Source organism: Urocitellus parryii, chromosome 9 (assembly GCF_045843805.1).
Source record: "Urocitellus parryii isolate mUroPar1 chromosome 9, mUroPar1.hap1, whole genome shotgun sequence".
Classification (NCBI taxonomy): Eukaryota; Metazoa; Chordata; class Mammalia; order Rodentia; family Sciuridae; genus Urocitellus; species Urocitellus parryii.
Genome location: NC_135539.1, coordinates 14248840 through 14273053, shown reverse-complemented (window position 1 = coordinate 14273053; position 24214 = coordinate 14248840). Strand labels below are relative to the sequence as shown.

General features: G+C 43.6%; 1 protein-coding gene across 1 annotated transcript in view; it reads left to right on the top strand.

Annotated features, from left to right (window-relative positions):
• Positions 1–22370, top strand: part of Dnah3 (dynein axonemal heavy chain 3) — a 155250-nt gene extending 132880 nt beyond the window's left edge. The window contains exons 52-61 of the mRNA XM_077802616.1: positions 591–2732; positions 6071–6296; positions 9181–9425; positions 11001–11117; positions 14260–14414; positions 15173–15340; positions 16942–17084; positions 19716–19920; positions 20657–20794; positions 22017–22370. Coding sequence (XP_077658742.1) covers positions 591–2732; positions 6071–6296; positions 9181–9425; positions 11001–11117; positions 14260–14414; positions 15173–15340; positions 16942–17084; positions 19716–19920; positions 20657–20794; positions 22017–22370 — 3893 coding nt within the window. The remainder of the gene's footprint in view (positions 1–590; positions 2733–6070; positions 6297–9180; positions 9426–11000; positions 11118–14259; positions 14415–15172; positions 15341–16941; positions 17085–19715; positions 19921–20656; positions 20795–22016) is intronic.
• Positions 22371–24214: the final 1844 nt, after the last annotated feature.

Here is a 24214-nt window from a genome sequence, read left to right as displayed (position 1 = left end):
TGACTCAAAATAAAAAATAAAAAGGGCTGGGGATGTAGCAATGGTAAAGCATCCCTGGGTTAAATTCCTAGTTCCAAATAAAAAAAAGAAAATGGCAGGGAGCCACTGGGGGAGATAGAAGACCCCATCTCAAAATAGATTTCCCCCTTTGAAGAGAAATCAAGGGAAACCTCTGGATGGAGGTAACTTTTAAATTGAAAACTTTGTTCTAGTCAGCCACTTATAGCCTAGGCAAAGGACTCATAGTAATGAAGCACTGGGGATCATAGAGGAATTGAAGGGAGGTACTCTGTAGCCCAAGTCCAAGGAACAAAGCAGAGATGATGTGGAGAAGGTCAGCTGGAGGGAGTGTATAGCTCAGTGCTAGAGTGTGTCTAGCATGTGTGATCCCAGCACCACAAAGGTAAACAAATGAAACTATGCTGGGCATGGTGTTGCACGCCTGTAATCCCAAGGCCTTGGTGCAGAACTTCACATCTCTAGAAAACAAAGAAGGAGCTTACACTTTGAGGGAGTGGCAGACAGTAGAGAGTAGAGAGTAGAAGGCAAAATGCCATCAACAGTCTATCTCTGTTTCCTGTACCAAACAGGTAAGATGATAGAAGATTTCTGGGGAGTGTCAAAAAAGGTTCTTGGAGATCTGAAGTTCTTGGAGAGTCTCAAGACATATGACAAAGACAATATCCCCCCATTCATCATGAAACGGATCCGGGAAAGATTTATTGATCACCCAGAATTCCAGCCAGCTGTCATTAAAAACGTGTCATCTGCCTGTGAGGGTCTGTGCAAGTGGGTGAGGGCCATGGAGGTGTATGATCGCGTGGCCAAGGTGGTGGCTCCCAAACGGGAGCGACTGAAGGAGGCAGAGGGCAAGTTGGACATACAGATGCAAAAGCTAAACCAGAAACGCGCAGAGCTGAAGCTGGTGGAAGACCGTCTCCAGGCCTTGAACGACGAATTCGAAGAGATGAACACCAAGAAAAATGCGCTGGAGGAAAACATTGAAATCTGCTCCCAAAAGCTTATCAGGGCAGAGAAGTTAATCAGTGGTCTTGGTGGAGAGAAGGACAGATGGACAGAAGCTGCCCGGCAGCTGGGGATCCGCTATAATAATCTGACAGGGGACGTGTTAGTGTCCTCTGGGACCGTGGCTTATCTGGGCGCCTTCACAGTGGATTATCGGGCCCAATGCCAAAAGGAGTGGTTGGCCGACTGTAAGGAGAGGGTTATCCCGCGCTCCAGTGACTTCAGTCTCAGCAACACATTAGGGGATCCTGTCAAAATCCGTGCCTGGCAGATTGCTGGGCTTCCCATTGACTCCTTCTCCATTGACAATGGCATCATTGTGTCTAATTCTAGACGTTGGGCCTTGATGATCGACCCACAGGGTCAGGCCAATAAGTGGATCAAGAACATGGAGAAAGTGAATAAACTGTCTGTCATCAAGTTCTCAGATGCCACCTACGTAAGGACTTTGGAGAATGCTCTGCAGTTTGGCACCCCTGTCTTACTGGAAAACGTGGGAGAAGAGCTGGATGCCTTTATTGAACCCATCTTGCTCAAGGCGACCTTTAAGCAGCAGGGGGTAGAATACATGAGGCTGGGTGAAAACATCATCGAATACTCGAGGGATTTTAAGTTATACATCACCACCCGTCTGAGGAACCCACATTACCTCCCTGAAGTTGCCGTGAAAGTCTGTCTCCTCAACTTCATGATCACCCCCTTGGGTCTCCAGGACCAACTCCTCGGCATCGTGGCTGCCAAGGAGAAGCCAGAACTGGAAGAAAAAAAGAACATGTTAATTGTGGAAAGTGCCCAGAACAAGAGGCAGTTAAAAGAAATTGAAGATAAGATCTTAGAGGTCCTCTCCCTGTCTGAGGGCAATATCCTTGAGGACGAAACCGCCATCAAAGTTCTGTCCTCCTCCAAACTGCTCTCTGAAGAGATCTCTGAGAAGCAGGAAATAGCTTCCTCCACAGAAATGGAAATCGATGCAACTCGAATGGGCTACAAGCCCGTGGCTGTGCACTCTGCTACCATATTCTTCTGTATCTCTGACCTGGCCCACATCGAGCCCATGTACCAGTACTCGCTGACATGGTTCATCAACCTCTACATGCATTCCCTGGCCCACAGTGCTAAGAGCGATGACCTGCAACTGCGTATCAATTACATCATTGAACATTTCACCCTGAGCATCTATAACAACGTGTGCCGCTCTCTGTTTGAGAAGGACAAGCTGCTCTTCTCCCTCCTGCTGACTGTAGGTATCTTGAAAGAGAAGAAAGAAATTAATGAGGAAATGTGGTACTTCCTTCTCACCGGTGGTGTTGCCCTAGACAACCCCTACCCCAACCCAGCTTCCGAATGGTTGTCTGAGAAGGCGTGGGCAGAAGTGGTTCGGGCATCCTTGCTACCCAAACTGAGAGGCCTGATGGTACATTTGGCACAAAATACGAAGGAGTGGAAGATGATCTATGACTCAGCCTGGCCCCATGAAGAGAGATTCCCCGGACCTTGGAAGTCCCTCCAAGGACTAGACAGGATGGTCATCCTCAGATGTTTGCGGCCTGACAAGATAGTCCCGGCCATTCGGGAGTTCATTTCTGATCACATGGGAAAGGTGTACATTGAAGCCCCTACATTTGATCTCCAGGGATCCTACAAGGATTCCAATTGTTGTGCACCGTTGATTTTCGTGTTGTCTCCAGGTGCAGACCCCATGGCAGGTAAGAACACAATATTATATGAGGAATCTCAAAGCCCAGAATGTGTGGATGCTTGACAGGGGTGTGTCCTTGATAGCAGGGATCACAAACTCGCCTGGCTTAATTAAGGCCCAGCCAGTAACAGTCACCTTAGCCTGTTACCACCTCAGGGACTGAGATGAGTGAATATTTCATTTCCTGCCTAGAAGGGTAACACTAATCAGCACCCAGGGAATTGTGCCATCTGGGAAGATGAACCCAGAATCACCTTGATCATCTGATTTTTCATGAGAGACCTGAAATGTAGAAATGACCCATTTTAAAATCTTGGTAAGTCATGCAAATTTGATTTTCCTAAAAATGTTGCAAGGGCCAAGCTAGTCTCAGTCTACTGACTGCTAATTGCTTATCTTTGTCTTAATATTCTCTGGCTTATTTAATTAAAATATTTTTGGATAATTAATACTGCATATAGTTTAAAAAAATCAAACAGCACAAAAGTATAGGACTATGGCTCTAGCAGGGGGATTTTTGCCTCCTCAGGGAGGACATTTGCACAACACATGCAGACTTTTGTGTTGTTCCAACTGGAAGGAGAGATGCTACTAGCATCTAGAAGACAGAGACTGAGGGCACTGCGTGACAGCCTGCAGTGCACAGGACAATTCCTACAATAAAAGATGACCCTGTCTAGAATATCACTCTTGCCAAGGTCGAGAAAGCCCGTCATGGAGTGTAGGAACATCCTTCTTCTCACCCTCCCAGAAGTAACCACCCCTTACCCGATTTGTGTAACTTTCCAGAAATACACGATTCCAAGATTTCCAGACTATCTGGTGATACAGAAGGATGTGAGTCATTGACAGGAATAGAGTGGTTTTGGGTTCTCAGGGCTTTAGTTTTCTCTGTTGCTGAATGAAGAAAGAGTACAAGAAACACAAGAGACAGATTGACCCTCTCCTGTGAGAGCTGAGGAGTTTGGCTGTTACCCTCACCAGGTAGAAAGCCAGCAGCACCCTGCTGCTGGGAGGAGGGCAGAGGGGAGAGCTGAAATGAACAGGCTCCAGGTTCCTGGGAGCACCAAGGGATTATTGCCAGGGAGCAATCTCTGACCCTTTCAGACTCAGTTTGGATGACTTCAGAGGAAACCTCTTTGGCTCTGTGTCCCTCCTAGTGAAGCTTTCAGAGAGATCTCAATGCACACTAGACCAATTAAATTAAAATCTTGAGGGTGGAACCCTGGCGTCGTGTTTTACAAAGCTTTTTAGGAAATTCTAGTGTCCAATCAGTGATGGGAACCACTGACTTAATGGTTTCAGCAGCCTTTGAAAATCATTACCAAGATCCATTATTTCATTAGAGGCTGTGAAATAGTGATATTTTAATTCTGTTCTTCCTTCCACATTCATTAGCTGAAACTCTTTTCCCTTGTCAACTCTTGGGTTTACTCTGAATAGTCCAAACAGGATGGGCAGAAAGGATGCTTGATTCTTTTTATTTACTAGCACTCATAATATTGAACTGACGCCCTGGCAATCTCCGAAGTGAACAGTGATCCACTCTGGTTTTTCTATACTATTGTGAATGCATGGATTTTAACATATTCTATGTTTCAAATATGTTAGTGTTTGTTTCCACTGCTGTCATTTTCTTTTTATTCTCATATTATTCTATCTTTGGCTTGTGGAAGCACCTTCATATCTGCATACTTTTCACATAACCCTTGTAGTTATTTATTTAAGTTGTAAATGGACACAATACCTTAATTTTATTTATTTATTTATTTATTTATTTATTTATATGTGGTGCTGAGAATCAAATCCAGTGCCTCACACGTGCTAGGCAAGCACTCCACCACTGAACTACAACCCCAGTACCCCCCAGTAGGTTGTGATTGCTTCCTTGCCTTCAACTTAACTGCCTCTATGAAAGACCTGTCTCCAATTACTGTCACATTTTGAGACACTGGGGATTAGAACTTCAGCTTATAAGTTGGGGAGGGACACCATTTACCTATCACAGAGAATCTATGGAATCTGATTGTTCTGTGTGCTGACTATCCCTCTTAGTAATGTACTTCCTCCTGTAGTTTGTGTCTTTTTAAGTGAGTCCACAATAATTAAGGTTGTGTTATTTTGTAGAAGTCTCAAATACTTTGGGTTTTAGGAGTGTCCCAACAGGACAACTTTCTCTATGCAAACATGGGTCCCCAGGGGTGTTGACATTCTGGACCAATTTCATGGAAAATTTCTCAGCTAGAGAATTTTCTACCAGAAGGTTTTGTGAATTCATACCCCTCATCTGCATGTGGTCTGAACTCAGTGTTTTGATTCTCACCAGAGAATTGTTGCTTATATTTTTTCACCCAAGCTCCAAATCAGTGACAAACTTCCATAAGTTAGTAGACAGATTTCTGGTCTTCTTGAAGTACAGCCCTTTGAGGGGTACACCCATACATCTCAGTTCCAGCTTCCCATTTCCTAGGAGTTCAAAGCTTAAGTTTCCCATCCTGTCAAAACTTCACCCTCTAGATTGGCTAAATAAAACATGGTATTTTCCAATGGCAAAAATACTTTTTCAAGACATAAAGCATAAAGACTTTAATCAAGTGTATAGGTCTTTCTTCTGTGGTTTTTAAATTTGATGTCTTGCTATTCCAAAAAAGTAAAAAGCATAAGGTCTTTACATATATACTGATAGGAGAAAGAACTATAAGATACATCATTAAGTGAAACAAGCAAACGTTCTGTAATCCATATAATTTAATGGTATGTGCATAAAATATCTCTGGAAGGATTCACAAATCTAATAACATTGGCTACCCCTGGGGAATAGAGTCATGAAAAAGACTTAATCTCACTATATAATTTCTTATATTTCCTATTAAAATTCATAAAAACACAGTTCCTATTTGTTTGGTGATATGCACACCTCCAGTTTTGAGTTTCCTCTTCATTTTTGGCACCTAACAATTTCCCTTTCTTTCAAGCCCTGATTTTTTTTTCAGTCTGTACACTTTTTACAGCAAGAATGTGTACACATTTAGAGCAAAAGCCTTCATTTGCCATCTTACTAGATTGTCTAAAGCTCTTTCAGAGAGATATTTATTTTGTAATTAATGGAAACCAATGAAAGCCAAGTGTGTTGGCACACACCTTAGTCTCGCTAGTGGGAGAGCTGAGGCAGGAGTATCATGGGTTGGAGGCCATCCTGGGCAAAATATTGAGACCCTCAAAAAAAAAAAAAAAAGTCAATGAGTTTCTTTGTGAATGCAAACTTTTAAATGTCCCCTTCCTTACTGGCAACATGGGCTTAACTGGCCTATCCTCTTTCAAACCCCCTGTTCTTCCTGGTCTCAGGCCTGCTGAAGTTTGCAGATGACCTTAGCATGGGAGGTTCCAAAACACAGACCATCTCCCTTGGCCAAGGCCAAGGTCCTATTGCTGCCAAAATGATAAACAATGCCATAAAAGAAGGGACCTGGGTGGTCTTACAGAACTGCCACCTGGCCACAAGCTGGATGCCTGCACTGGAGAAGATCTGTGAGGAGGTGATTGTTCCTGAGAGCACCCACGTGAGATTCAGGTGAGATGATGCGCTCCCCTGCCTGCCTGTCTTTGGGACCCAGCCTCAAACTCCTGGTAGCATACTGGTGCCCGGGATACAAAGATGGAAAGACACATTCCTGCCCCTCAGAAGCTCAGTCTAGGGAAAGAACTCATGATTGAGTAATGTGGAGACCATACAATAGTTGATCAAGAACCACGGAACACAAAAGAGGGCCAAGACAGCGGGGGAAGGTCTGGAGGACAGATGATTGCCTGGTTTTTGAAAGATGAGTAGGAGTTTTCCAGGAAGGAGATTCCAGTCCTAAGGGACAGCGTTTGTAAAAGCAAATAGGGAATATTAGGGAATACTGAGAGGTTAGCCAATGACTCTGAGGTGTATGTTATAAGAAGTTGTTATAAGAAGTTATTTGGGGAAGTGTCTAGGAAGTTAGATTAAATGCCATCAAGACTGATTTTATTTTGAATATTATTGATCTAAAAAACATGCTACCTGTGGTCTAGGCACAATTTGCCATTCCTCTATCCTCTATTTTGGGGGCTTCATGGAATTTTAATCAACGTTGGAAACAGCGATTTGGTTTTTGTGAACTTTAAAGCCCAGCAAGTCTGAACTTCAGTTTTTCTATTCATGGGATGAAGAATAGAACCAATTCAAAATGTTCAGAGAGTCTCTTTTTTAGATTCTAGGCTAGGGAATGTGCCTGTGGGCTAAAACCAGCCTGCTGCCTGTTTTTGATATGACCTGCAATCTAATTTTTAAACAGGTTGGGGGGGGAGCCTAAAGAATGATCTTTCATGACACATGAAAATTACGTGAAGTTCAAATTTCAGTGGGCATAAATAAAGTCTTATTGAAAAACACCCCCAGTTAGTCATATAGTGTCTGGGTTTGCTTTTGTGCTATGAGTAGTTGAGACAGACACCGGGTGAGCCCACAAGATCTGAAATATTTACTCTTCTGTCCTCTGAGGGAGAAGTTTGCTGACCCCCTGTTTTGGGCAACCCCGCTTGCTGGTTGCTTTCATTTTGCTCATGTCTGCCTGAAAATAGGGAAGTGGTGCTTGTTTACAAAGTCACATTAAACCCACTGTTGATTTACTACAGTCATGAAAGCTTCCAAAGGAAGGGAAGTCCATTGGTTTCATGAACGTTATATGGTTTGGGATGGTGTGTGGATTCGTGGGCCATTGATGACATTTGATGAAGAAAAAATTAATCTTGTTGAGGTGTTACTGCTTAATACTAATTGTTCTAATGCAGGAATACAGGCTTCTTGTGGTAGTAGTAGGTTTTCTGATTATTTAAAAAAGAAATTGCAGATCTAAAATTTTAAAAGAAAGCCCTAGTTTGTGAAAAGTGGGAAACGACTTCAAAACTATGTTACAGCACTGTTGAATGTAAATGGTGTGAGCCAGACATTGCCCCTCTGTCGACTGAAGTTGGGACTTAAACCATTGTTTAGGACCCCTCCCCAAATCTCCCAGCCCTGTGCCTTGACCACTGCCAGCTGTCCACCAAGCCTAACCACATCCCAGCTCCCCTCATTCACATGGTTGCTCAGCCTATGACCTGTATCTCTAAAGACCACCCATCTGCAACCCACCTGTTGGCAATCTCTATATTGTCTAGCAAACAAACAAATAAAAAACAGGATGCCGTGGTGTATGGGTGATTTGAGCTTGGATAGGAAAACCAGATTAATCAAAGCCTGGAGAGCAATGTATCCAAATGTTAACCTACAAGTAGAAAAATTACAAATTCTGTTTTCTTCCAAACATGTTTACATATATTCCCACTTTTTGTGGACATAAATTTAAAAATTGCATTTTAAAGAAAAAACTTTCCCATAGTTTCAGGGCCCCTTTTAAATACCATTTCCTATTTGATTGGGGTCAGCACACTTTTCCTCTGAAGAGTGAAACAATAAATTATTTAGGCTTTGCAGGCCATATTGTCTCTGTTGCAACTATAAATCTCTGAAGTTGTAGGGTAAAAGCAGGTATAGACAAGATGTAGGTGAAGGGGCTTAGCCATGTCCCAGTGAAACTTCATTTACAAAAACAGGTGATAGAGCCAGGCAAAGTGGCGCATGCCTGTAATCCCAGCAGCTGGGGAGGCTGAGGCAGGAGGATCGCAAATTCAAAGCCAGCCTAAGCAAAAGCAAGGCATTAAACAACTCAGTGAGACCCTGTCTCTAAATAAAATACAAAATATAACTGAGGATATGGCTCAGTGACAGAGTGCCCCTGAGTTCAATCCCTGGTACAAAAAAAGAAAAGAAAAAAAAAGCCACACAAAAACAGGTAATAGAGTAGATTTGAGGGTGCCTTGTATAGTACTTTAATCTAAAACTGATGCTCAAAGAGTCCAAGTAAAGGCCGGGTATGGTGGCACACGCCTGTAATCCCAGCAACTTGGGAGGCTGCGGCAGGAGCATCATGAATTCTAAGCCAGCCTCAGCCAAAGCCAGGCGCTAAGCAACTCAGTGAGACCCTGTCTCTAAATAAAATACAAAATAGGGCTGGGGATGGGGCTCAGTGGTCAAGTGCCCCTGAGTTCAATCCCCAGTACCAAAAAAAAAAAAAAAAGTCCAATTAAGGGGTTTAAGAGCAGAGGCTTCGGGGTCAGAGAGTCCCAGGCGCACAGCAGCTACTTCTAAGCAGTGTGTCCTTGAAAGACCACCTGACTGCTCCATGCTTCTGTTTCCTCACTGATAACAGGATGGTAAATATCTCTCATTGGGTGGCTGTGAGGGTTGAAGGGGTTCAAAGGACACATATAAATTCTCACATGTGCTGGGCATCTAGAGGTGCTAATAAATGATAGCTGTTATCGTTTGCTCTTTTGTTCAGTATAACTTATTGTACTGCTCTCAGTAGTTGAATCCATTGTTTTTCCAGACTCTGGTTAACCAGCTATCCATCAGAGAAGTTTCCAGTTAGCATTCTCCAGAATGGGATCAAAATGACCAACGAGCCCCCAAAAGGGCTTCGGGCCAACCTTTTGCGCTCCTACCTCAATGACCCCATCTCAGACCCCACATTCTTCCAAAGCTGTACCAAGCCAGTCATGTGGCAAAAGCTGTTGTTTGGCCTTTGCTTCTTCCATGCCATCGTTCAAGAGAGGAGGAACTTTGGACCCCTAGGTGAGCCATGGCAGTGCATCTGGGTTGCCCGGGGGAAGGGTCACAGGCAGATGAAGGTGTACTTACAGGTGGTGTTCAGCTTTGCACTCAGATGACCAGAAAAACCGTGTCTCTTCTGTGCAATAATTTGGATGTATTTATGCTCTTTTCTTATTTGTTATTTATCTGAAATTAAAATTTAACTCAGTGTCCTATATTTTTGCTAAACCTGGCAATCCAATAACCGCATTAATGTCAATGTGAGGGAAAAGGTCATGCTCCAAATCAGAAGCCAATACCTACTGAAGTAATGTGATAACAGGAGGTAGGCTCTTCATTTGGGCCTGTGTTTGTCTATCTTAGGCACAACGACCATTCTCCAGGAAGTTGTCACCAGGTGACTTATAACATTTTAGATAGCTTTCTTTACATGTGCATGACAATGAGAGACAGGGATTCACCAGGGACATTTCTCTATGATTCTTCCTGAAAACTATTAATAAATGTGTTTATCAATGTAAACTACCTTTGGCGTAACTTACAAGTAATAAGTAATCTTGTTAGAGCAGATTGTCAAACTGCTATATACAAATCCCTTGTCGTGGTGTTCAAGTTGAATTTCAAGTTGAATTACCTTTCTCTCATCCATGGCTTGCCTTTGACTCTATTCACTAGCCATGAAATGACCTACTACAGGGTATTCCCCACAGTCCTTTTGGGTTAGATAAGGAGACAAATTGTCCTAATGGTGATTTTCTCAGAGCATCCACTTCCTATTCTTCAACCCCTGCACTCTGGCCAGCCCCAGTTAGCTCCACATGGCACATGACTCTTCTAGGGAGGGTGGAGGGTGAAGGAAGCTCCCTTTGCATCTCATGTCAGCCATTACCTTCTCCCACCACCTCTTTTCCATGCCAGGCCTCTAGAAATCCATGCAACAGTTTGGCTCAGAACCAACTGCCCCAATGTGCTTTGTTTGCCGGCACATGAATTTTATTATCTTGTTATGTTTTAATTTAAATGTGAATTTTTAGAAGGAAATTAAACTCTTTGGTTAGGCACAGGGCCCACCACACCCTGCTGGCATACACCAGGCCCTGTGCATACATTTATGTCATCGTCTAGTCCCAGTGGGTGTTATCATTGACCCTTGGAAATGCAAGTGGCAGTTTCTTTAAGGTCGACCATCCAGTTCTCCCAGAAGCTCAAGGAAGGGACATTTCAAAGCCAATTTCATTCTGCTGTGAAGTCATCGCTACTGCTTTCAGCTACATTTTGGTGTTATTTTTGGAGCTCTGTGAATTACCGCAGCCAGGCTGAATAATTCTCATTCCACAAATCCCAGGATGTTAACATCTTCCTTAACAAAGAGGGAGACCCATAAGGAAATTGATTTTAGAATGGATGTTTTCTCTGGCAGAATGGCTCCCACGTTGGCAATAAATGTCAAGGCTAATAGTTGGCCCAGGGCTGGATATTCATAGGGCCGAAAAGGCTGTTGATCCCTAATGATGCTTAACTCCACTGGCTCAGTCTCTGAGTGGAAATTAAGAGCTCTCAGCACTGAAGCCTCTAATTCTTCTCTGCCTCTTGCAGGTTGGAATATTCCTTATGAATTCAACGAATCTGACCTCAGGATTAGTATGCGGCAGATCCAGATGTTTCTCAATGACTATAAGGAGGTGCCATTTGAAGCTCTGACCTACCTGACAGGTATTTATGGGAGGGGCTCTGCTGCTGTAAACCTCCAGAACCATATTTACCCTCTTTCCCTTTTGCTCCTGTCTCCATTGACTTATTCAACCCCTCCCTCATTCATTCATTCGACCAGCATTGAACTCTTCCTAATGTTGGTCATCATTCTCGATATAGTAAAAAACAGGAACCAGAAAAATCTCTATGGCCAATCTACAAGCTACAAAGGTAGAAATTATAAACAAATTAATGATAATACAGTGATAAGTTCTGTAAGAAAAACATTTGTAAGGCAGAAAAGCATCCCAATTTGATTAAATCTCAGGGGACTGGAGGTGGTAATCGTGGAAATTTTTCTGAAAGTTTTAAGAGTTGGGTTTCAAGGGATGAGCAGGAATTTGACAAGCAGCAGAAGAAAGGGGAATGAGAAGAAGGAAAGCTTTTCCTGCAGAGGAGTCCTGAGGTGGGCACCCTCCTAGATAGCTTGTATTAAAGCCATTCATCAGTACCAGGGATTGAGCTCAGGGGTGCTCAACCACTGAGTTACATCCCCAACCTGATTTTATATTTTATTTAGAGACACAGGGTCTCACTGAGATGTTTAGCATCTGGCTGCCACTGAGGCTGGCTTTGAACCAGTGATCCTCCTACCTCAGCCTCATGAGCACTGGGATTACAGATGTAATTTGTAATCTGCTCAGCCTCAGCAACCTTTTACTAGGCACCCAATATATACTAGTATATGATACAGAAGAACGCAGAGGCATAAGAAAAGTTGGTGGCTACTTTCAAGGAATATGCAATGTAATCCCAGATATAGGAGATAAAATAGAGGTGAAATACTATGGCCACACATCAAAATTCAGCTTTATAGGAAGACTTGGGCATCTCAAGATCACACACAATTCCCCTTCAGGTCCATGTGTTAAGTTTGTCTGGTTTTTCCCCAAGCAGTGACACGCACTTTACACACTTTGAGTATTCACAACAATCTTACAAACTTCACGTCAGTAACCCCATTTTACAGCTGAGTGGGGACAGGCTTTAGAGCAGTTGTTCTGAACTATAGTCAGCTTTTCCTCTCGGAGACACTTGGCAGCATCTGGACATGTTTTGATTGTCACAACTAAAGAGAGAGTGCTACTGGCATCTTCTGGGTGGTGGCCAGGGATGCTGCTAAACATTCTGCAACACAGAGCACAGCCCTCCCCATAAACACAGAACTCACTAATCCAACACGCTACTAGTGCCGAGTCTGAAAAACCTATATGAGATTATGTTCAGTCATAGAAGGCCATGCTGACCTTAACCAGTACAGTGTCCCCTAAAACAAACCCCCATGTGACACAAGTGGCACAAGTACAGCAGATCTTAGTTTGACAGAAGAACTTCTTCAAAGTTGATCATGTTTCCATCATTCTGTGCCACATAAAAGCATGGCATGGACCAACAGTTCCATCAGACCATAGAATAAGTGCACTATTGTCCTAGAATGCGGTCTTAGTGGAGGTCCACATGCAGGGTACAAACCAACCTGCCCTGCCTATGCCAGCCAGCTTGAGGGTAGTCCACTTCCAATAATGTCACTCAGGATAGGCCACTTGGGTTGAGGCAACAATCCCCAAAGCTCAAAGGCAAAGACATCAAAGGTCCATTTCTTGCCCACTCTACATGACCAGTGCAAATCGACAATGGTTTCTGCTCATTATAATTACCTATTTATAGGTAATTTATATACTCCACTGATTTTTATTGCTACCATCTTGACAAATACTTCAACAGAGATAGCACTGAAGGGCTCACACTGGCAATTAAATGTATGAGAATGCGTCACTTGGCCCTACTCTACTCTTAGGGACCCAGAAATAAGAACCAGATGTAAGTGATCATTAGAGTTCTCCACCAACACCAACCAGAGTCAGGTCTTTTCTAGAAAGGTGGTCAAGTCAGAGGGGCCAAAGTCACCCATTCTTAATCTGGTATACATCCCTGCAACAGGGACAATTTAGAAGATATCTAAGGTCCATCTTGGCCTCTCTCAGAACTTTTGCTCTTGCTAAAAAAAGAAGACAGGTATGTAGATATAAAGTAATGAACATTCCTTCATAAACATAAAATGATCCTGCAGGGGTGTCCCCTGAAGAAAATTCACAATGAGGAAGAGGTGGTGGGACCTCGTGTCACAACTCTGGTTACCCTTGAACACTGCCACACTGATTTCATCAGGAAGAAAACCACTCTCCCTTTGTTGCTGTAGTTCAAGTGTGTTGTAAACCTACTCAGCACTGAAACAAGCTGCCATGTTCAAACTGACCTTGCTGTAGGCCTGGAGACATCAACAGAGCTGCAGACAGCTAGATTAGTTGGCTTAAGGTAAAACAGCTTCTGTATGGGCTTCCTCCTGTCCCTCACATCTCCCTTAACTAGCCACCCAGACCCCACTATCTACACACTACACCCCTCCAAGTCAGGGCCAAGAGAATCCGAAGTCTCTCCTATCTGCAAACCTATCTTTTCCTAAAACAGTTGAACTTGAGAATGAGCCCACCCTCCAGGGTGCCCTTGTATGCATACATGTCTTCTCCTTTTGACCTAGTTTTTTAACCCCAACTACCAAATACCAGGTGACACCACATACTTCAGCACTATGGTATCTAGGCAAACTAGAAAATGCATCTTGGGGTTGGTGAACTGGATTTGATGTCCCCTCCAAAGAATCACCTGATTCTTTTTATCTCTACTTTTTGTCAACAGGAAACTATTGTTATGTGTTAGAGACATAGACTGTCTCACTCCAAATTCCTTGTACTAAGCCCAATTTTTGTAATGCCTTTCACATAGATGTATACAGATATGTAGGGGGGGGAGTTTGAAAGATGCCTCATTAATAGCTATCTTTGGTGGAATTTTTGCTGATTGTATTTTATTTTTGTCTTTATTTTCTAAGAAATTTTTAATTTTTAATTTTTATTGTTTTTGTAGCAACCATAGTACCAAAATGGCCTTCTCATCCCGAGCTGAACATGGCATCAGCTGCACTGTGTCCTTGGGGCCACCCTGTTTCCAATAGGGTTTCTTGGCCAGTAAGATCCTCTGTTTAATGACCAAGCTCATGATGATCTTCCCTGGGCTCAACTTCTTCACCTGTTGGTTTTCCCAGGGGAATGTAATTATGGAGGTAGAGTGACAGATGACAAAGACAGACGTCTCCTGCTGTCCCTACTGTCCACGTTCTACTGTAAGGAAGTTGAGGAGGACCATTATTTCCTTGCTCCTGGAAAGACTTACTACATCCCTCCCCATGGCCCCTACCAGGTAAGAATGACCCACCTCTTTCCCCAGAGGGACTCAGTAGTCTCCATATTATGACCAGGCAACAGCCGTGGCCTTGGATCCATAAGCTGTTTCCAATATTCCAGATGCTTTCAAGAAAGATATTGTCACTGTTTAACAAATGCTAGGTATTTGGTAGACAAGGTCCTTCAAAGTATGGCATCCGTCTGCCATACTTTGGTGAGGGGAAGAGAAGGATGAGAAGATGAAGCTTTGGTTGTGAACCTGCTGTTAATTGCTGCTTATAAACAAGGTTCAGAAGGTGGTAAAGGGTGGGGACAGGAGAATGAAATAGGTAAGATGAGAACAAGATATCTGGATGAAGGATGAAGAGGAGTACTTCTATCAATTGCCTGTCATATGCCCAAGCTGCCTTCCTTTATATAACCATTTGTCTTCCTATTTACAAATAAGGAAATTTGGGATTCAGATAATGGACTACAGTTGCACAGTTAGTGTAAGCTATAGCTAGGCTCTGAAGCCTGTGCTCTATAACTTTAAAATCAGGACTACATGGGGAACAGAGAGGAATTTGGGGTTTAGAGGGAAGCTCTTCTTTGCCCATGTGCTTTCATACTTGTACCAGAAAACTGAATGAAGAAGAGCTTATGATGTATTTCCCCAGCCTTGGGTTGGGGGGCAAATTCCTGACACAGTGAGACTCCTGTTCCAGTTGGCCCAGCCAAGCCCTGAGTCATTCATGAGACTGTGTTTTTGTCAACTCAAGATTTCTTTTCCAGTCCTACATCAACTATATCAGGACCCTCCCCATCACAGCCTACCCGGAAGTATTTGGCCTCCATGATAACGCGGACATCACCAAGGACAATCAGGAAACCAATCAGCTCTTTCAAGGGGTGCTGTTGACCCTCCCTAGACAGTCAGGAGGGAGTGGAAAGTCCCCTCAGGTAACTGCTCAGGAGGAGACGTGATTCAGTCTCCCAGGCTGTTGACCAAGAAGACATAAAAAGAGGGACTTGGCAGACCCCTGAGGGAGGGGGTGTGCTCTGCTCTTACTGTGGAAGATCCTTAAATACAGAGCTGAAAGAGGATCAGGTTTTCCAAAACGTCAACTATTCCTATATAACCTTCATGATTTTTTTCTGTATCTATGTATCACCTATCCACAGTTTATGTAATATTTTAAACCTAATTTTCTTTTGCTTAAAAACATTTATTTGAAAAACTGTACATCAGAACCATGAGTGGAAACCTCGTATAATTTCTTTAAAGTTATCATCCACATGGAAGGAAGGGAGAGGAGAGAAGAGGAGGAGGAAGAGAAGAAGGGAAGGGGCGGGGGAAGGGGAAAGGGAGGAAGGTAGGTATGGAAGCTCGACAGTTAAGTTCTTCCCAGATGCTATGGATGCCCAAAGCCCTGGAGCTGAGCCCTTTCTGACTTCTCGTTAAAACAGGGAAGATGAGCAAGAGTTCCTGAATTGCTAAATTAGCACCAATCCAAGGCTTTCTACTTGAGAGGAATGAAAAGGGAAAGATGATTAAAATTTGAAAAGGGAATGATTTTTATAATCATGTAATTCAACATTATTTAATGTCATGAACACACCTAAAATCATCCTGGGTACTTTGTGAAGTACTCACCCACTCTGTAAGTGAACCCTGAGAGAGGAAGTGTCCGGCTCCAGGTCCTTTGCAAAATCAGAGACAGAACCAGGTCTAGAACTGGAGCCACCTCCATTCTCTTTCTCTCCCGCTCTGCCCTTCCCTTCTCTGCCTTCCAAACTGCCACATGTTCAGCCCCTCTCAGCGGGGAACCTCACTCATTGGGTTTTGTGATGGGGTTTGTGGTGCCATAAGTGGTCATTGGCATGAGGGCAAACCAGCCTTGTTGATGTGGCCCAACATAGAGGTGGTGAGTCCCTGTAGTAAGAAGAGGGAAAGAAGTCACATTCCAGCCTCCCAGACCCAGGGGATGGCAGAACTGCAGCTCTTCCACATCCAGGCTTTAACTTCTCTTTGGTCTTCCAAGCCTCTCCCCTTCCCTACTTGGCTAAGCCCTGGGCTTTTGTTTCTCAATGCTGAGTAATGACTTTCTGCCTTCCCAAGTGTCACTGGGATTGAGAAACAGTCCATCTGCACCAGCTGGTCCTTAGGAGCTGGCTGAGAGTGCTGTGGGAAATTCTCACCCAGGGGTGACCTTAAAGACCAGGGTGTTTTTTGAGTGTTCATTGTTGTGGGAGGTGACCTGGCTGAGCAGGAATTCCCTGCCTGGTCTTCAGGCCCTTACTCGAGGTATGAGAACAAACAGCTCATGGTTCAGCATTTTCACTTTTTAGGCAAAGGCGTGGTGTGTATCATTTCGAGTCTAATGGGATAATGAGTGCCCACCTTACCCCCAAAGGCAGAATTGGTTTCTAAAGGGGAGTTTCCAGGAAGGTTGGATAGAATATATTTAAAAAGGAAAAATGCTCATTACGTCAATTTTAAGCTGATAAAGCCACAGTCAGCAGATCTTTCTCATCCACACCTCTGTTCTCTGCACTTTAAGGAAGTGGTTGAGGAACTGGCCCAGGACATACTCTCCAAGCTTCCTAAAGACTTCGACCTGGAAGAGGTGGTGAAGTTGTACCCTGTGGTCTATGAGGAATCCATGAACACTGTCCTGAGGCAGGAGCTCATCAGATTCAACAGGTGGGTCAGAGGGTCTTGTCGGATCCTGGGAGTTGGAGCATGAAGTAGGATCTAATGAGCAGCAGCTGAGATTGACACTCAATAAGGGGCTGCTATATAAACATGGTTGCCCCACCCATAGGACCATCCCCAGTGTGCTTTGGCCTAGGGTTAAATCACTCCCATTTATTCTCTCCCACTCATTCATGTGACATCTATAGTCAAGTTCAAACTGAAACCAAGCACAGGCTAATAGTAAAAGCAATCATCAGAGCTATGTTTTTGAGCCCCTGGTGCCTGACATGGTTCCAAGCACTATGCGTGGTCCCCATTCAAGTCACACATAATCTTTGGAATGTGCAGTTACTAATCCTGTACCAGTATTTTACAGATGAGAAAATGCACCTTGGCATGATGGTCTGTAGCCCTCACTTGTGCATTCTGACAATGATGGCCACCCTCCTCTACTACTCAGTCTCCCATAAGGTCACTGGAGCCCTTCTTTACTAATGGCCATTGTAACATAAGATTGAAATTCAAAAGGGTTAAGTAGCTTACCCAAGATCACACAGGCATTCCATGTCAGAACTGAATTTGAACCCAGGTTGTCTGATTTCAGAGCCAGTGCACTCAACCAATATTGCAAAATCAGGGTAAGTAAAATCCCATTGCCTCTTCTACAAAGTTGGGGTATTATGGGCTGGCCATGAGGCCAAAGGTCTCTGTCCTTTTCTAGTCCCATCTCATTTTTCTTCTAGCTACTCTAGTACAAATCCCAGTGAGTCATCTCAATTTGACTTCTAAACATTCAAAGCAAAAGGGTTATCAAAGACCATGTAGGCCAGAAAAGGAAACTGAGGCTCAGACATGCTAGTGTTTGATATAAGTCTCAACCAACTCAGAACTATGTGGGCTAAAACTCATCACCTGTACCTCCAAGGTCCTTCTTGTTCCACACTCTGTGTTGCTATCTCCATTTTGCCACACAGGGCCATAGCTCAGTTTTAGAGACAGCCTTGGCTCTAGAGGACTAGGGTCCTGCAGAAATGTCATCTGAGAACTTCCTGGTTCTATAATCTTAGGGTTAGTCTCTAGAGTCAATAGGCAGTTGGCCACATAGGGGACCAAGCAAGGTATGGGATATATACCCAGGAGGAATATGATCAGCACTTCTGCTGTGAGTCAGATGCTTAGGCGCAGTAGGCTGCAGTCTTCGTTGGCCCAATCAGGTCTGATGGCTTCCCTCCTCTGCAACTACCCATTCTCCCCTAAGGCCACTGGAGCTGGTTCTTGGTGATTGCAGGGGCCATCACCAGACTTTTCCACTGGCCATTGTGTGCAAGAGGACAGGGTCACAGCAGTCTTCACCTTCAGCAATACTCTACCATTCCACCTCACTACCTGTTTTTGCCTGCTCTCCCAGTGGCATGGGAAATCCAAACTATGAGGTGACAGATCAGCTTCCAGCCCAGGGGGCCATTATCTTGTCTTCTGGCACAAGTGTTCTTAAGCACTAAAACTTCTAAACTGGCAGAGTTCACAGTTATTAGAATAGGCCTTGAAGGATACAGTGATCCGTGGTGTGACCCATCAGGTGGTAGTTGTGCTCCTTGACCCCTCAGCCTACCCAAGCACCAAGTGTCTGAACCTTTGATTCCTCTTAACATAATGCTCAGTGGCCGCACAGACAAAAGGCCCTTTTTGACATTTGATCATTCTTTTGCCCATTGGGTTGAGATTGGATGAATCTTTGAACATGACAGGTTCCTTCCAGTGGTGGATTCTTTGGCATCCTCAGCTGAATTTTCAGTGGGTTGGGCTGAGCCTCAGAACACAGAGACCAGAAAGAGAGGCAGGTGATTTGGTATTTGCAGATTGCCCTTCACTTGCTTTTTCTCAAGTGTGTACCTCATAATCTATAAAAAAAACGACATTGGCACTGAGGATCTAAAGCCCTGAAACTGCATGCACCCTTTGACCCCAAAATTCTTTTACTAAGAAAATAATTAGAATTTTGCACAAAGATGGATATGCAGGGATTTTCCTTGCAATGTTGTTTACAATGACAATAGTCTAGAAATAATAATGATAGGGGAATAAATAAAATGGAACACTTTGTAGTCAAAAGAAAGGACAATTTAGGTCTCTTATTTTACTGAATTGAAAATATTTCTCTAAGAAAAGATTACAAAAAGGTGATATGAGGCTGGACACGGTGGTGCATGCCTGTAATCCCAGCAGCTCAGGAGGCGGAGGCAGGAAGATCTCAAGTTCAAAGCCAGGCCCAGCAAAAAGTGAGGCCCTAAGCAACTCAATGAGACCCTGTCTCTAAATAAAATACAAAATAGGGCTGAGGATGGGGCTCAATGGTTGAGTACCCCTGAGTTCAATCCCCAGTAGCCCCCCCAAAAAAAACAAGGTGATATGGGAGGAACCCATTAAAAATGATTTGTGATTATATAGAAAAAAATCTTAAAAGATGTATATTGAAGTTATCTTTAGGTGGTGATGTCATGGGAGGTCTATTTTTTTCCATCAATTAAGGATTGTATGTTCATTGACTTTTTAAAGGCAAGAAGGCTGGAATTAGTGAAGTTGGCTAGAATGGAACCACTGGAAACCCAGGCTCAGCCATATCTTTTGTTCTTACAGACTGACCAAAGTGGTTCGCAGAAGCCTCATTGATCTTGGCCGAGCCATCAAAGGGCAGGTCCTGATGTCCTCGGAGCTGGAGGAAGTATTTAATAGCATGCTCGTGGGTAAAGTGCCAGCCATGTGGGCTGCCAAGTCCTACCCATCACTGAAGCCCTTGGGGGGCTACGTGGCTGACTTGCTGGCCCGCCTGGCCTTCTTTCAGGTACCTGGGAGTCAGAGTAACTGGGTACCTGGCATGCTTGTTCAGGTGGACAGGACATTCTGAAATAGCAGCTCAGAGGTAGGGGAGTAGGGCAGGCAGCCATGCAATACCCCAGGCTGAGCAACCAGAAATGTTCTTTCCAGATCTGGAAGCAGGAACAGGGACTAGAATAAATATCAACTGGTGGCTCATGGGACAGATTTGGCTAATGGATACACTTGTTTTAGCTACCTGGTCATTTAAAATTTTTGAGTTAGCATGTGAACTTGGAATTTTTCACATAAGAACTCAAATGTAGGGGCTGCAGGGTGTAGCTCTGTGGTAGCATATGAGAGACTCTGAGTTCAGATTCCACTGCTAGAAAAAAAAATATAGATGTTTGTCCTACAAAAGACAGAAGACCTGAAACAACGTGCCTGTGTTCATACCTGACAACTGTCACAGGAGCTGAGCGACTTTTGCTTAGTCAGACAAGACACATACCCCGGCTAAGCTCCCCATCACTCTGTATTGTGTCCCTAACAGCAGCTTGCACCTGTGCTTTTCTTTAAAAAAACAAACAAACAAACATATGTTTCCAACATATTTCTTTGTATCTTCGTTTCAAAAGTGAGAAAATATAAATTAAACCGAGGACCGACAATTTAAGGAAAATGAGAATTAGAATATTTCTTTGTGGGACTCATTCGCCGTTCTCTGCCTTGGAACTATCTTTGATGTGTTGTTGATTTTACAGGAATGGATTGACAAGGGGCCCCCTGTGGTCTTTTGGATTTCTGGATTCTACTTCACACAGTCTTTTTTGACTGGTGTTTCTCAGAATTATGCCCGGAAATACACCATCCCTATTGACCACATTGGATTTGAGTTTGAGGTAAGGGCACTCTGGGTGAGGACCTCTCAAGCGACCAGCCAGAGAAAGCAACATTGCCTAATTTCCTTGTAAATCCAAACATTGGGCGTGTTAAGGCCCAAATGCCTCTGAGAAGCAAATGAAATGCTTAGCATGACTTACAGTAACTCCAAAAGCTATTCTCTACGAAATGGGGGACTCCCAGGGCTTTGTCTCTGTGTGTATAAAAAGGAATCTTTTCTGAGAAAACTTCTGTCACCATGGTGCCAAGAAATATGAAAGCATCCTTCCATGCAGCCTGTTCAACATGGTGGACTCTTTATTTGGAGAAATGTTAATACCCTTGGGAATGTTAATACCCTATTTTCTTCCTTAGAAATGGGGAAAAAAAGCCAGGCTTGGTGGTGCAGGCCTGTAATCTCAGCAAATTGGGAGGCTGATGCAGGATGATCACAAGTGTAAGGCTAGCATCATCAACTTAGCAAGACACTGTCTCAAAGGCTGGGACTGTATGTAGCTCAGTGGTTGAGTGGTCCTGGCTTCAATCCCCAGTACCAAAAAAAAAAAAAAAAAATGGTGGGGGAAAACATTCCATTCATAATGAAAAAAAAATAGAATATTAAATGGAGCTTGTGTTCTCTGGTTCACTGTAATCCCCACCACTCCCTATTATCCTATACTTGGACCATTTTCTATTTACCTGAAAGAATTTGAGTTTACCACTTCTTAATCTAAACAGTGGTATGTTGGAGCTCATTCATACTAATTTACCAGAGCCAGTTACTACATTCTCTGGGATTCTGTGAGCCAGCTTAGTTAGTAGCCTGAAGCCAACCATGGTGGGAGTCTGTACACCACAAAAACTGACAAAAAACTGTAAATTCATTTATCCACCCCCATCCCAGAACTTTTTTACAAGCCTGCCTCTGAGTCAGATGCTAACCCTTCACTTCCTAGATTCATGTCCAAAAAGGGAAAGGATTGTGGAAGGTTACTAAGCTACAGTTAATGTGGCCTTCTGACTCCTCCTTGAGCACATTCTCTATGCTTAGAATATACAAGGACCGCAAGCCTAACCAGGATCAGACCTGGCTCCCATAAAGCTGGCAGAAGTATCACAGAAGCCCTGTTGTCCTTCAGTGTGCTTCCTGGCAGATGCAGGGATTACAGCCAGGTTGTTCTTATTGCTACCTCATATAGGAAAATGGCAGGTTATGGTACTCACAGCTTTCCACTCTTCCAGGTAACGGCACAAGAAACAACCATGGAGAGGAACCCAGAAGATGGGGCCTACATAAAAGGACTTTACTTAGAAGGTGCCCGTTGGGACAGGATAGAGATGCAGATTGCAGAGTCTTTCCCCAAAATCCTTTATGACCCATTGCCCATCATTTGGCTAAAACCAGGGGAGAGTTCAACATTTCTGCATCAGAACATTTACGTGTGTCCAGTCTACAAAACAAGTGCTCGGAGAGGTACCCTCTCCACCACGGGCCACTCCACCAACTACGTCCTCTCCATTGAGCTCCCAACAGACATGCCCCAGAAGCACTGGATAAACCGAGGGGTAGCCTCGCTGTGTCAGCTGGATAACTGATGGCATTTATCTCAAAGCACAAAGTAAAAGCCATTTTATTCTCTACTAAAAGCCATTTTATTCTTGAGAGACATTAGATGATGATGATGATTGTGGTGGTGGTGGTGATGACAATGATCACAGAGCTGAGCCAGATATTTCACAGCAGCCCTATATGGTAGGGCTTACTTTATGGCCACAGAAACCATGATATGGAAAAGGTAGGTGGTGTTCCCCAGATCAGAGCCACTAAAGTAGAATTAAAACACAGGCAGTGGAATTCTTCTACCTAGACTTTTGGTCATATGACTTAAGTTCTCTCATAATTATTTTTTATTTCGATCACTTCTTTCCTAGTCTATCTACAGGGCTACCATCAATGCCCCTTAGGGGCTTGAAATACTCTTATTTGCTAAGGCTCTTGATAGATTTAAAATGCATATGTCCTGCAATGATCTTAGGTGGTGGCTATTATCTATTTTATAGACAGAGTTCCACAGTCAGTCAGTGGTAGAACTAGGACCCAGCTGCTTCCTGACTAGCCCATGCAGATGAACTAAAGCTTCAGGAAGAAAGGAGAGATGAGAGAACCATATTTGTTGCACACCTACTGGGTACCAAGATTTGTGCCCAGGCCTCAGACTTGATCCTGTAGGCTGGGCATGACTGACTCTCCCTCTGGAGGTTAAGGGGAGTTTAGTAAGTTGCTTGAGATCATCCAGGTTTTTCATACTTGCAGACCAGGTTTCCAGTCGAGGTTTGTCTGGTTCTTGAACCCATGCATTTGCCACATGCTGCCTCCCTAAGCACTTGGCTGTGTTGATACAGACTCCTGGAAGAGATGTCTAGCTCCAACTACACAACACTGCCAAGAAATTTCAATCACTTGTTTCTCCCCAAGGCCAGCTGGAAGGGAATCCCGAGGGAGATAAAAGATCGAATTCTTGATGTAGTGAGTCTTCACTAACCCTTTCACGTGGCTCTTTGGCTCTAAGTGGCTTCTTTCAGGGTATTCTATTGGTCACTTCACAGCTGAGCAGACATATAGCTATTTGAGTCTTAATGTATCTGGCCAGGATCCTCTTCACTAAAACAAATGTCCTGACTCAGGGTCTTCAATTTTTTTTCTTCTTAATGCGGGAAGTTTCTGAGAACCAATAAACATATTTCAGAAAACTTCCATTTTAGTTCCTTTATGGCACCAAATTCTGATTGAGGAATCTGACTTCTGAGATCAGCAGATCATCCTGGTGACCCAAGAGATTAAGCACACCCTTGTTCTCCAAATCTTGCCACTGAGGAAGTAGAAACCATGAAGAAGAGCTAGGGTCTAGCTTTTGCAGTAGGTAACTTAATAGCTATTTTTTTTTTTTCTGAAGAAACCTGACTTTTTACAGTGAGGGAAAAAATCAGAATGCACAGATAGCTGGAATTGCTGTACCATTCCAAGTAGCCTGGTCAGACACGTGAGATGGAAAGATGGTCAGGATCCCACATCCCAGAATCTGGGACTGGTAGGTAAGTCACATTGCCATCTGTAAAAGAACTGTCAGAGAGGGGGTTGCTAAGAGCACAACAGAATTTTAATTACAGTTATCCAGTTCCAGCTCCAGCAACAAAAAGCTGAGGGAGGCAGAAACTCTCATTCTTCAGGGATCAAGGGACAAAATGTTTTTTGTGTGATGGATGAAATTTTTGTAATTTAAAAAAAAAAATCTTTCCTCCACTTTGAAAACAAAGATTGCCCTAAATTTGAGGTCATTTTTAATTTGGGCCAGTGTGGTAATAAGGTCTCCTCCTGGGAAAAAGCAATATGCTCTTCAGAAACCATGGTGAGTTAGAGGCTGCGGGGAAGCAGCAGGCCC